Source organism: Aphanomyces invadans (genome assembly GCF_000520115.1).
Source record: "Aphanomyces invadans strain NJM9701 unplaced genomic scaffold supercont1.34, whole genome shotgun sequence".
Lineage (NCBI taxonomy): Eukaryota > Oomycota > Saprolegniomycetes > Saprolegniales > Verrucalvaceae > Aphanomyces > Aphanomyces invadans.
The window spans coordinates 451,527-463,715 of record NW_008580179.1 but is presented as its reverse complement, the minus strand read 5'-3'; the positions used below and the strand labels follow the sequence as shown (position 1 = coordinate 463,715).

Sequence of the window (12,189 nt, the reverse complement as noted above, 5' to 3'; positions counted from 1 at the left end):
CGGCAAGATGTCGTCTCAAGCAAAGGAGAGATGGAGAATGCACATGCGTCAGTGCTCATCGGCTCCTGACGCCGTTCGACGACTGTACCCGACCTTGAAGCGACGAAATGCTCGACCACCTTGTTCCATCGAAGACAACCCCGTAACAATCAAGAAGCAGGCAATCGCCCCTGCGGCACCACCACCACAGCCCTCAGCAACTTCACTACCACTTCCAGTACAGCCTACCCTTCTACGTCCAAGTACAGCTCCCGCTCAAATTCCCCCAACCTCCACAACACTGCACTCTGGACTGAGCCACCCCGCGATGCGGGCATGGACCGAGCCGACGCTCCATGGGTCGCAGCTCATCTACCCGCTCTTCATCACGGCTCGCCCGGACGACAACCCCATCCGCGGACTCGAACCCAACGTGCAGTGGGGCAACCGCAACAACTACGCGACCCTCGTCGCACACTTGGACGGCCTCGTCGCGAAGGGCCTGCGCAGCGTCATGCTGTTCGGGGTCGTGGACAACAAGGACGCCGAGGGATGCATGGCGGACGACCCGTCGACCCCCGTCATGGAGGTCATGAAGGTCCTGCGCACCGAGCTGCCGTCGCTCCTCGTCGCGTGCGACGTGTGCATGTGCGAGTACACGGACCACGGCCACTGCGGCCTGCTCCGGACGTCGCTGGACGGCGAAGAGATCATCGACAACGCGGCGACCGTGGCCCGGCTCGGCGACATCGCGCTCGCGTACGCCAAGGCCGGCGCGCACATGGTGTGTCCGTCCGACATGATGGACAACCGCATCGGCGTGATCCGGTCGACGTTGAACCAGCACGGGTTTGCGCACGTCAGCATCATGGCGTACACGTCCAAGAAGGCGTCGTGCATGTACGCGCCGTTCCGCGACGCAGTCGAGTCGACGTTCAAGGGGGACCGGAAGCGGTACCAGCATCCCGTCGGGAGTGTGTCGCATGCGCTGCTCGCGTACGACCGCGACGTGGCGGAGGGCGCCGACACGGTGATCGTCAAGCCGAGTCTGTTCTACGCCGACATTGTGCGGACGCTGAGCGACAAGAAGCTTGTGCCGGTCGCGTGCTACGTCGTGTCGGGCGAGTACAAGATGCTCAAGGACTACGGCGACTCGACGGGGTCCATGGACGCGGTCGTGCGCGAGGCCCACTTGAGCCTTGTCCGCGCTGGCGGGAGCATCCTGATCACGTACTTTACGCCGTTCATCTTGGAGCGCCTTTTAGATGGAGCGTCCAAGTCGAGTGGTTGCCACGAACCGAACGCCTGAAAACTGGGGAGAATGATGCGGTTTGATCATGTGCGGAGCTCTGTGTTGGAAGGGGATGTGTTGTGCGCCAGGCGTGGTCTGGCTGGGGCTAACCAAAGGGTCGTGCGCTGGCGCATGGATGCTAACAAAAGTTGCTGGCGCTGGTTTAGTTAGAGCTGCTATTGTAGTGACCTTCGCTGTGGTGCGTCGCCGCAAGGGTGCACGTCCTACAGTGCCCAGCCGAAGCAGCATTCCATGGCGGTCACGTTGGCCCTCCAGGCACAGCTTAAATCGCCCTTTGGGGCATGCCCAGTGCATTCGACTCGACGACCACCGTCGTCGGTGTAGTTTTCGCGGCAATTGCCGCCACGGGCCTGTCACCGCCGCGTCGCAGAAGAGCACGTTTTATCAAGTCCGTTACATCATCATTATCCGGATTGTGTCGTTCGCTACAACGACATACAAACTTCAAGACGAATTCTTGGCGAAGGTTTGAGGAGAAATTATCCGGATGACCCATATGCAAAATCCATCGCGATCTGCTTTCGGGTCCACCGCATTAAGTTGTCGGCGGCGGAGAAACTCGATCAAGTCGACGTGCTGCCGCCCATTTGCACCGCTGCACCATCGACCAAAGCACGTGTGTGCCCTGGATTGCCCGCGATCGGACGACTTCATCATGCCCGCTGTGTCCCACACCTTGAAACGCAACAATCGTAACCGTGCTGCGAGCCTTGGGACAGCACTCCCGATGGACTCCATGTGCCGAGAATTCACCGAAACTGGAACATGCAAGTATGGATATCGATGCAAGATGCTCCATGTCATCGATGGTATTCTGAACGGAGACGTGAGGTACCAACCGAGCTGTCATCTCGACTCCTAATGCATTTTTCCAGGGTCCATCCAAGTGCAACACAGCAAAAACGACCACCATCACCCGAACACAGCGCTCGAGTGCCCGCGCATGCATCCCGCCCACTCCACTCTACTGATTCGAACCAGACGCATTCGCCGCCCCTAAAATCTTCGTGCGTCGACTGTCGTCTCCAACCGCCTTCTCACCATTCCATCATCACAGGCAGCCAACCGTGCGCGCGAAATCGCATTCGTCCGACCTGAAGCAGCATCAGCACTCTCACAAGCACAACCGGTCTTCCAAGCAAAGGCTGCGATCAAAGTCCACATGCGACAACAATCGCTGCCACAACGTTGGGCATCATCGCCACAACGCGTCGTCCTCCAACAACCAAGGTCTGCCAAGCACTTCTCTTCCCACCTCGCTTCGTTCCTTGCTCATCTGTTGTGCCAGACGACAATCCGCCAGCTGCCGACGAGTTGATTCCGCCAGTTCCCCCACCGAACAATTTGCCCTTCAACGACTCCACCATGCACCGGTACAGGGCCCTTTACGTCATTTGTCCTTCCAAACTCTCGTTTGCATCACATGCAGGTGGCTCTCCCATGAAATCGAGACTTGCGTCGATCGCGTCGATGTCACCATGCACCTGCTTCGCGACAAGCAACGGCGCGCCACGGCCGCCTTGAACCGCCTCGTGCAAGACTTGTACCCAGCATCGCAAGTCGAAGTGTACGGGTCGACTTACACCCAGCTCTGCCTGCCTCACAGCGACGTGGACTGCGTGATCGTGTTGCCGACCACGGATGGCATCCCATGCCCCATTGACATGCTCGAGACAGTCATGACGGCCCTTGGCGCGTGTCCATGGGCTGGCCATCTCGAGCTCGTCCGGAGCGCTCGCATTCCGATTTTGAAGCTGCAGTTTGTCAAAGGAAAGCTCCCGGTCAAAATGGACATCACATGCAGTCACTCGCCTGGACACAGCGGCATCGAAGCGAGGACACTCGTCGACGAGTACCGCCTCGCGATGCCAGCGCTCCGGCCGCTCGTGCTCGTGCTCAAGGCGCATTTGCACGCTCAAGGCAAGCGATGATTATGACGACGCATCTACCTGACGCGTGCGGTAGGACTCAACGCATCGTACTCGGGAGGGCTGTCGTCATATGCGCTCGTTGTGCTCGTCGTACGATTTCTCCAAGTACGACATGATGCAGGGAGAGGGAAAAAAGGATGCCCACTGCATGCTCCTGACGTTCTAGTTTCAAGGCGACGTCCATTCTGCGTTTATGGAGGAGCTCGAGCCGCAGTACGATGGCGTGTACGACATGCAGCCGTGCATGATCTACACGTTTTTCCGGAATGGTAGGTTGAGCCGGCGAGACGATATGAGCTGACATGAGATGCGGCGGCTCTAGGGCTTGTTGTGTGGCAAGGCACGATTGGAATGCTACTGCTCCAGTTCCTCGATCTCCATCTTCAATTCGACTTTGGTCGGTATGGCATCTCGATTGCGCATGGCGGGTGCGTTTCGTGAACGAGTCGCTCGTTGACGTCGGTGACGTGCTGAATCGGTAGAGAGTACTTTGAGATTGACACGCCCGGCCACGCCTCGTTTCCACCTGTGTCGCCCATGGTGCACATCATGGACCCACTGCGCTACAACCGCACCATTGGCAATTCCTTCCGCATCCACGAGGTTCGGCAACCTGGATTGGAGGCACGTCATGACGATATGGTTTCGACAGATTGTCCATGCGTGGCAAGTATGGCTTGAACAGATCCTACAGCGCGTGCCGCTCGCGAACTCCTTCGCGCAGTAGCAGCGTCCCCGCTGTTCCGCCGATCGCGTCGTCTTATCTAATGTTACAATTCCTCCGCCTGCCGAGTGTCCGGATAAATTGAGATGTATCCGGTAGAAATCGCGCGCATTTTGCGATTGTTTGAGAACTGCGCAAGATGGCAACCGTTCCTGCAACTCGAGAACGTACCACGGCACGTTCCTGGAGACGAGGACGCGTGCTCCTCGATGGACTCACGAAAGTTGCGTAGGACATCAACGGCGTCGAGACGACCTTCATCGTGAGTGAGTTCAGCGATCGCTTGTTCTTGACCGTGACGCAGCTGGGGACATTTGGCACCGTTGTAAGGCGACGACGTTGGCTTGTTCCATCCTGAATTTTTGCGTAGATGGAAGCGTCAAGCAAGGAAAGCTTGAACGGAAACCCACACGTGGACATCTCCATCCGTCTCGGCAAGCGCGACGATCCGCTTCTTTTGGTGTATGCGCGGCAGTTCCTCGAGCACTTCGGGTACGTCAAGTTTACGTCCATCGAGTGACCCATTCGTGTAGCATTCCGCGTGGGAAATCAATTGTCGCGGCTGTCGGACTGAAAGACCGAAGCTCCGCCACGTTTGAACTCGTCATGGCAGCGTTGAAAGCTCTTCTCCCTTAGACCTCATATCAACTTTACACACGACGCTACTTCTTTTGCCTCGCGTCTTTACCATTCGGCAAGGCGGTCCAAGATGAACGGCGTAAAGTACGTGATCAGGATGCTCCCGCCAGCGCGGACAAGGCTCAAGTGGGCCTCGCGCACGACCGCGTCCATGGACCCCGTCGAGTCGCCGTAGTCCTTGAGCATCTTGTACTCGCCCGACACGACGTAGCACGCGACCGGCACAAGCTTCTTGTCGCTCAGCGTCCGCACAATGTCGGCGTAGAACAGACTCGGCTTGACGATCACCGTGTCGGCGCCCTCCGCCACGTCGCGGTCGTACGCGAGCAGCGCATGCGACACACTCCCGACGGGATGCTGGTACCGCTTCCGGTCCCCCTTGAACGTCGACTCGACTGCGTCGCGGAACGGCGCGTACATGCACGACGCCTTCTTGGACGTGTACGCCATGATGCTGACGTGCGCAAACCCGTGCTGGTTCAACGTCGACCGGATCACGCCGATGCGGTTGTCCATCATGTCGGACGGACACACCATGTGCGCGCCGGCCTTGGCGTACGCGAGCGCGATGTCGCCGAGCCGGGCCACGGTCGCCGCGTTGTCGATGATCGCTTCGCCGTCCAGCGACGTCCGGAGCAGGCCGCAGTGGCCGTGGTCCGTGTACTCGCACATGCACACGTCGCACGCGACGAGGAGCGACGGCAGCTCGGTGCGCAGGACCTTCATGACCTCCATGACGGGGGTCGACGGGTCGTCCGCCATGCATCCCTCGGCGTCCTTGTTGTCCACGACCCCGAACAGCATGACGCTGCGCAGGCCCTTCGCGACGAGGCCGTCCAAGTGTGCGACGAGGGTCGCGTAGTTGTTGCGGTTGCCCCACTGCACGTTGGGTTCGAGTCCGCGGATGGGGTTGTCGTCCGGGCGAGCCGTGATGAAGAGCGGGTAGATGAGCTGCGACCCATGGAGCGTCGGCTCGGTCCATGCCCGCATCGCGGGGTGGCTCAGTCCAGAGTGCAGCGTCGTCGTAGCCATCGGCGAACGTCAAATTCGTACCGCTTGGACAATATGAAAACATGCAGTGCGTTCCTTCTAGATATTAATAAATAGAGGTCTTCGCACGATGGTTCTTAATATGGTGTTTGGTATGTCTTTTGGGACTAATACAACATGGTATGGGTGCAGCATCACCCTGTCGAGTTGGAATTGTATGAACTAAGGAATTGGGCGGTGGAACATGGAGCGCTTGCTAGTGATACGTGCCTACCTAAACTGGTGCCGCTGCTATCGCGGGAACGAGGCTGAACTGCGTGTGCATCCCGCCCAATTGCATGGTAGGGTTGTCTGGTAGGATAAAAAGAAAGCGGTTAATTTTTTGGCACATTGCTGCGGGAATTCGAGAGGTTGGAATTTTATTGACGGGATTTTTGTATGCAGTCAAATTAAATTTCGTATCGACGGCGCGACCACAATTTCGCGGGTGGCATTTGGAATTTGTGTTGACCGCCATGACCGCGCAAGCGTTGGTAGCTGCGATCGTGGCGAAGGGCGATGAGATCCGTCAGCTAAAGAGCGACAAGAAAGACTTCCAAGCTCAGCTGGCTGAGCTGAAGAAGCTCAAGGACGAATACAAGTCGGCGACGGGCGAGGAGTACAAACCCCCAGCTGCCCCGAAAGCGGCCAAGGCGGCGCCTGAACCCGCCAAAGCGGACGGCGAAAAGTCCAAGAGTCAGCTGAAGAAGGAGAAAAAGCTTGCGGAAAAGGCTGCTGCCTCGTCGGCTCCCAAGGAAAAGGCCGCGTCCAAGAAGCCTGCAAAGCCGTCGGCGACTGCCAAACCTGTCGACGCGACCGCCGCGATCCCATCGGGGGTCGACCTCGTCATGCGGCAAGCCAAGTACGCTCATCACACGGCATTGCACGGTGCGTCGAGCGGTCAGAAGGTCACGCCTTGGGAAGTCGAAGCGGAAGGCGGCGTCGACTACGAAAAGCTCGTGGACACGTTTGGGTGCTCCAAGTTGACTCAGGACCTGGTGGACCGCGTCGAGAAGCTCACGGGGGTGCGTCGTCGGCCCGTCAACATGCGGCCATCTCGAGTCGACGTCCTACTGACATGTTCATGCATAGGTGCGCGCGCACCGGTACCTCCGCCGCGGCTATTTCTTTGCGCACCGCGAATTCAACGAGATCCTGGACCTGTACGAGAAGGGCCAAAAGTTCTACTTGTACACGGGGCGCGGCCCTTCGAGCGGCAGCCTCCACTTGGGCCACTTGATTCCGTTCTCATTCACGGCGTGGCTGCAGAAAGCGTTCAACGTGCCCCTCGTGATCCAACTCACGGACGACGAAAAGTTTTTGTTCAAGGACCAAACGCTCGACGAAAGCGAGAAGATGGCATGGGAAAACTCCAAGGACATCATCGCGTGCGGGTTCGACCCGAAGAAGACATTTATCTTTCGCAATGCAGACTACATCGACACGATGTACCCCGAGATTCTCAAGATTCAAAAGTGCGTCACGTACAACCAAGTCCGTGGCATTTTTGGGTTCTCCGGCAGCGACAACATTGGCAAGTCGGCGTTTCCGGCCGTCCAGGCGTGTCCATCGTTCCCGCAGACGTTCCCGATCCCGTTTAGCGGCCGCACGGACCTCCGGTGCTTGATTCCGTGCGCCATCGACCAGGACCCGTACTTTCGCATGACGCGGGACGTCGCGCCCCGGATAGGGTACCAAAAGCCGACGCTCATCTTTTCCAAGTTCTTTCCGGCGTTGCAAGGTGCGCGATGTCTTGACGATCGAGCTTCACACGGGGTTGCATAGGCGCGTCGACCAAGATGAGCGGCAGCAATGCGTCCGCGACCATCTACATCTCGGACTCGGCCGACGTGGTCGCGGACAAGATTCGCCGGTTCGCGTTTAGCGGCGGCGGCGAAACCAAAGCCGATCACGAAAAGTATGGCGCAAACCTCGACGTCGACATCCCGTTCCAGTACTTGACGTTCATGCTCGAGGACGACGCGGAGCTCGCGCAACTCGCCGAAGAATACGGCAGCGGACGCATGATGTCAGGCGTTGTCAAGGACAGGTTGATCCAAGTCATGGCTGACACGAACGCAGCCTTCCAAGCCAAGCGCGCCGCCATCACGGACGACCAAATCCGCGAATTCATGCGTGTTCGACCGTTGGAGTTTTAACTTGCATGAATGCCACCATGCATGTCGATCGCACACGGCATGCCTTTCACCCTACTCTCCCGTTGGTACTTTTCGTTGCAAGTTGTGCCAGCGCCGCTGTGCTACATGCAGTGGCGGGTCGCAAGTTGCCGCCTCCGCCAAGCAACGTGCGGACGTCCAACGCCGCGACCATGGCCAAACTGCGAGGGTGGCGCGGCCCCCGTCGAGGCACTGCCGTGGCTCGATTGCATGGACTTGCCGAGTTGCTGGGTTCGATTCAGCCGGTCCAGGCGCAGCCTTACCTTGGCTTGATGGAGGTGCGGCTCCCACCGCGTTTGGCATGACAGGATTCCGATGCCTCGCCACGTTCCTGGCTCGTTGGGGCGAAGACGATGGAGACGCTCCAAGCAGGTGGGCCAGTCGGTGCGGTTGCCCGTCGTGCGATTCTTCTATTTTGGACAAACTTTCGAATCCGAGCGCCACACACGTGACGGTTCGCTGCAGCGCATGACCGTGCCGTGGGTGCTGTTGCTGGCTGCGGGCGTCGCATTCGGTCAAAAATGCAAGCTCTCGACGACCATCACCAAGGCGCCAGGTGCGGCGACACTGTCGTCGTGATAATGACTCGGTCGAGTGTAGGCGTCTTGGTCGATCGAATGCCGCAGACCCAAGGCACGTACGAGCCATCGACGGACTGCCACTGGAAGATCTCGACGGCGAGCCCAAACAAAGTCGTCCAGCTCGACGTGGACATCGTCGACTTGACCATGGACGTATACAACGACGTGCTGCTCATCAACTTGGGCGTCGACGCTGCCGTGCCCCAAGGATGGAGTCGGTACAGTCGCAACACGGACATCATGGGCCAGGACAACGTTGGAGCATTTGATTACACGTCGACCATTCCAGGGAGCTGCACATCCGTTCAGGGAAGTTCGTTTGACCCGATGACGTGCAGCCTCACGGACGGATCCCTCTTGACCGATCGACGCCGCGACGGGTCGTGGATTTACTTTACTGGAACGGGCGACGGCATCGTCCCGTTCACGTTGGTGTCGATGGCGCCGGACGTGTTTATCGTGTTCCGATCGTTTGCCAAGATGAACTCGGTGAATGACGGGAATACCGGCGTGTCTGGCGTGCGGATCTCGTACTCGTTTGGTACGGGCTATGTTCGTCGAAGCGTGTTGACGGTGCCGCGTAGTGAGCGCGTACTGCGATGGCGTGACGGTGCTGACCCCGCGCTTGGAAGCGACCGACGCAAACAGTGTGTCGATGGAGATGCAGATCAAGGACAACATGGCTGGAACGACCAAGCCCAACATGAACTGTTCGTGGTTGCTTCAACCGTTCCGCGACGGCGCGGCGCGGGTGCCATTTGACTCGATCTGGCTCGACTTTCGAACGTTCGACCTCAAGGGCGGGGCCATCGTGTCCATGTACGAGTTGCGTCCTTGATCCGTGTGAGTTTGTGTTGGCTCACACCTGTCCAGGTACGACGGCACGTCGGCGAATGCGCCGCTCTTGGCGCAATTCATTGAAACGAATGGTCCGCAGGACACGATCAAAACGCCGCGGGCGCACGTGTACATCACGTACTTCACGGACCACGGGCCGCCGTCCGCGGGCTTTACGCTCGGGTGGAAGGCATCGTACTGCCCGAATGCGTGCAGCGGACCAAGCCATGGCACGTGCGTCCTGGGGTCGTGCGACTGCAACAAAGGATGGGATGGCAACGCATGCAACATTCCAGAAGGATGGCTCTGCGCCGCGTCGCATTACGATTCCAACGACGGCTGCGACTGCGGCTGCGGCCTCTTCGGTACATTCCATCGCACAATTGCGTCGATGTCACGACGAAGCGACTGTAGACCCTGACTGTGGGTCGTTGAACCCGGCCTTGATGACGTGCACACGGACCAAGGCGTCGTCGTCGGTGGTGGCGTACGACGGCGCGGCAGGACGGCTCTTTAGCGGGGACTGCGCTTATTGTCCGCTTCCACCCGCCATCACTGGTACAGCATGCACCCTACACTCGATGGTAGCTCATGTTTTGTCGGCAGTCCAACCACAGCTTCCCAACGTGGACTGGGATGGGAACGCGCTCGAGCAGTCGTGCCCCGATGTGTTCCAGTGCCCCCACGGCACTCAATGCAGCCCTACGGGCATGTGCACGAAAGTCGCCGACGCTGCGCCGCCCGACATTTCGATTCGCAGACAATGCACATCGTCCACAGACTGCCCGGACGCTACCGTCTGCAACGCCCAACACATTTGCGAAGCGCCGGCAAATTACGCGCTCCGATTGACGAGTGCAACGACTGCGACGGTCTGCTCGATCTACGGCATCCCGTCGACCCCAGACTTCACCGTCGAGCTGCGCCTCCAAGTGCTCTCGCCTCCCGTAGGCAACGACATCCTGGTCAAGCACCCGGATCTCGCCATCAAGCGGTCCTCTGGACTGACCATCACAGTGGGCATGTCCCCGCCGTGGATCACGGCCGTGAATGTCGCGGATGGCAATTGGCACTCGATTGTGTGGGTGTGGGCGAATGCCGCAGGCACCATGTCGGTGTACGAGATGTCGGCGACAAACGACGCCATGCTGGTCGCGAGCACGACAAGCATATCGCCGAACGTGCCGTTGTCGGCAAACCAAAACGTGACGCTCGGGCCCATGGACGGAGCGATCTCGTTCATGCGAATGTGGACAGAGGTGCGTCCCGTTGCAACGTTTTTCCAGCCATCCCCCGACCGACTGCATCTTCTTGCCGAGTACCGATTCATGGAAGGATCGAGTCGCGACTTGTCCGCCAACCAAAACGATATGGCGACACCGACCCTGTCGTTTGGGGCGTATCCTCCAAGTACGCAGTCGCGCTGTCCTTTCATCTCACTTGCTTGGAATGGTTTAGAGCCGTACGATTGCGTGGCGTCGCCGTTTACCATCCCAAACGGGCTCGCCGTCGGCGCCGTCGTCGCCGTCACCGCAACTTCAACGAGACCGTGGAGAATTGGAGTCTTCAACGCGGGGAACGTGAGAGTCTTGGCAGTGACCGGGTCGACCAACTTGGTCGACATCGCCGTGGACGGCGCGTCGGTCGCAACGATCGCCGTGGCGGACGTCACAGCCAAGGCACTCTTGATTCGACTGCACCGAACGTCGAGCACCGAGATCGAAGTGTGTGTAAACGATGTGGCATGCAAGACGATCGCGGCGCCGTCGACAGCCATGGCGTATGTGGCTGTGAATACCGCTCCTTACGCCGGGCCTTCGGCTGGCCTGCAGTCACCGTGCCTCGTTCACGTCGGTACGGCTGGCGTACACGCATGCAACGATGCGGTGACCGTGTTGTGGTTTGGATCTTGTAGAATCGCTGGCGGCGTTGGCGCCGATCGTGTCTGTCCCGACGAAGACGGTCGATGGCGCTGACTGCGACTTTCCGTTTGCGATCTCGTCTCGAAGCTGCAACGCGTTTTCCACGTACTTGGCGACGAAAGCATACACAGCAACGGCCTTTGTCCCGCTTGCTAAAGCGTACGCCGTCGGCCACCACTTGGACAGCGCCGACGAAGAGTGCCAGTGCGACGACATGCCGACGTGGTCCACCAACTTTAAAATTAGCCAAGTCGACTCGGCTACCCCCACCACGATCGTCGCCACCGTCGACTACATCAAGATCAAGACACGAATCAACGACCCGGGAGGAGGCGGCATCCAGTGTGGCGCGACTTGCTACATGCTGGAAGTTCCTGGCCATCGGCGCTTGGCCGGTGGCCCACCGGGACCACCCCCGACCTCTGCAACGCCACCTCCACCACCACCCCCCGGTCCAACTCCAGCCTCCGTGCCAGTATACGATTCCGGCACCCTCGCCAGGATGTACAACGTCAAGCGTGACTTTGTCTTTGTCGACAACGCTGGCTCGTGGTCCGTGCAGTCCGCGACGGCCGACGGCATTGTGAGCTCAACCAACTGCCTCATCACGGGCCCCGATGCATCGCAGGTCGTCGAGTCCCTCACGTCGTTCAGCTGCCAAACACTAGGGGACACCACCATGGACGCGCCGTCCCTTCCGTACTGCATCCTCCACAACGCCAAGAAAACGTGTCAAAGCGACTACGACGGATGCTCTCTCACGAACGGCGCAGCTACGATGACATCGCTCGATGGATCGTTTAGCGACAACTACAAAGGCAGCATCACGACAGGCGTGCACGTGTGTGCATTTCACGTCCAGCCCGCCGTTCCCGAGCCTCTTCGGCAATATGCCAACGTGTCGTACACGATCCAAACGGCCGAACTGTCCGCCAGCGACGAGCTTCAAGTCACGGACAGCGCGGGGCGGCCGCTCGGCCCCGCCATCTCTGGCCCTGTCGCCTTCGCGTAGGCATGATGCGGGTGCATTCCGGTGCTGATGCATGCATGTAGGGACT

General features: G+C 59.1%; 4 protein-coding genes across 7 annotated transcripts; 3 read left to right on the top strand and 1 right to left on the bottom strand.

The window, feature by feature from the left end:
- Positions 1-307: 307 nt before the first annotated feature.
- H310_11844 (hypothetical protein) lies at positions 308-4,007 on the top strand (the record flags this gene model as incomplete). Of its 4 annotated transcripts, XM_008878657.1 has the most annotated exons (10): positions 308-1,265; positions 2,011-2,122; positions 2,167-2,298; positions 2,349-2,521; positions 2,580-2,664; positions 2,721-3,211; positions 3,257-3,327; positions 3,389-3,491; positions 3,545-3,825; positions 3,875-4,007. In XM_008878657.1, 9 exons carry the CDS (start codon positions 308-310, stop codon positions 3,661-3,663), a joined length of 2,244 nt encoding a protein of 747 aa, XP_008876879.1. In that variant the 3' UTR covers positions 3,664-3,825; positions 3,875-4,007. The 4 variants fall into 4 exon arrangements, with proteins under 4 accessions (XP_008876879.1, XP_008876878.1, XP_008876881.1 ...); XM_008878656.1 differs by having other exon boundaries at positions 3,389-3,825; XM_008878659.1 differs by lacking the exon at positions 3,875-4,007 and having other exon boundaries at positions 3,545-3,872.
- Positions 4,008-4,553: 546 nt separating this feature from the next.
- H310_11843 (hypothetical protein) lies at positions 4,554-5,641 on the bottom strand. Its single transcript, XM_008878655.1, has one exon. It carries the CDS (start codon positions 5,615-5,617, stop codon positions 4,631-4,633), a length of 987 nt encoding a protein of 328 aa, XP_008876877.1. The 5' UTR covers positions 5,618-5,641; the 3' UTR covers positions 4,554-4,630.
- Positions 5,642-6,090: 449 nt separating this feature from the next.
- On the top strand, positions 6,091-7,773 carry H310_11842 (tryptophan-tRNA ligase; the record flags this gene model as incomplete). The annotated part of the gene is made up of 3 exons (XM_008878654.1): positions 6,091-6,639; positions 6,707-7,355; positions 7,400-7,773. The coding sequence occupies 3 exons, from the start codon at positions 6,091-6,093 to the stop codon at positions 7,771-7,773; spliced, it is 1,572 nt and encodes a 523-aa protein (XP_008876876.1).
- A 170-nt stretch (positions 7,774-7,943) lies between these two features.
- On the top strand, positions 7,944-12,143 carry H310_11841 (hypothetical protein; the record flags this gene model as incomplete). The annotated part of the gene is made up of 9 exons (XM_008878653.1): positions 7,944-8,069; positions 8,164-8,347; positions 8,392-8,913; positions 8,957-9,191; positions 9,246-9,574; positions 9,624-9,767; positions 9,816-10,619; positions 10,668-11,063; positions 11,125-12,143. 9 exons carry the CDS (start codon positions 7,944-7,946, stop codon positions 12,141-12,143), a joined length of 3,759 nt encoding a protein of 1,252 aa, XP_008876875.1.
- Between the last annotated feature and the right edge of the window lie 46 nt (positions 12,144-12,189).

What these genes read in the sequence shown, in the direction of transcription:
- H310_11843 (XM_008878655.1), bottom strand. Translation starts at nt 5,617, where the DNA reads ATGGCTACGACGACGCTGCACTCTGGACTGAGCCACCCCGCGATGCGG.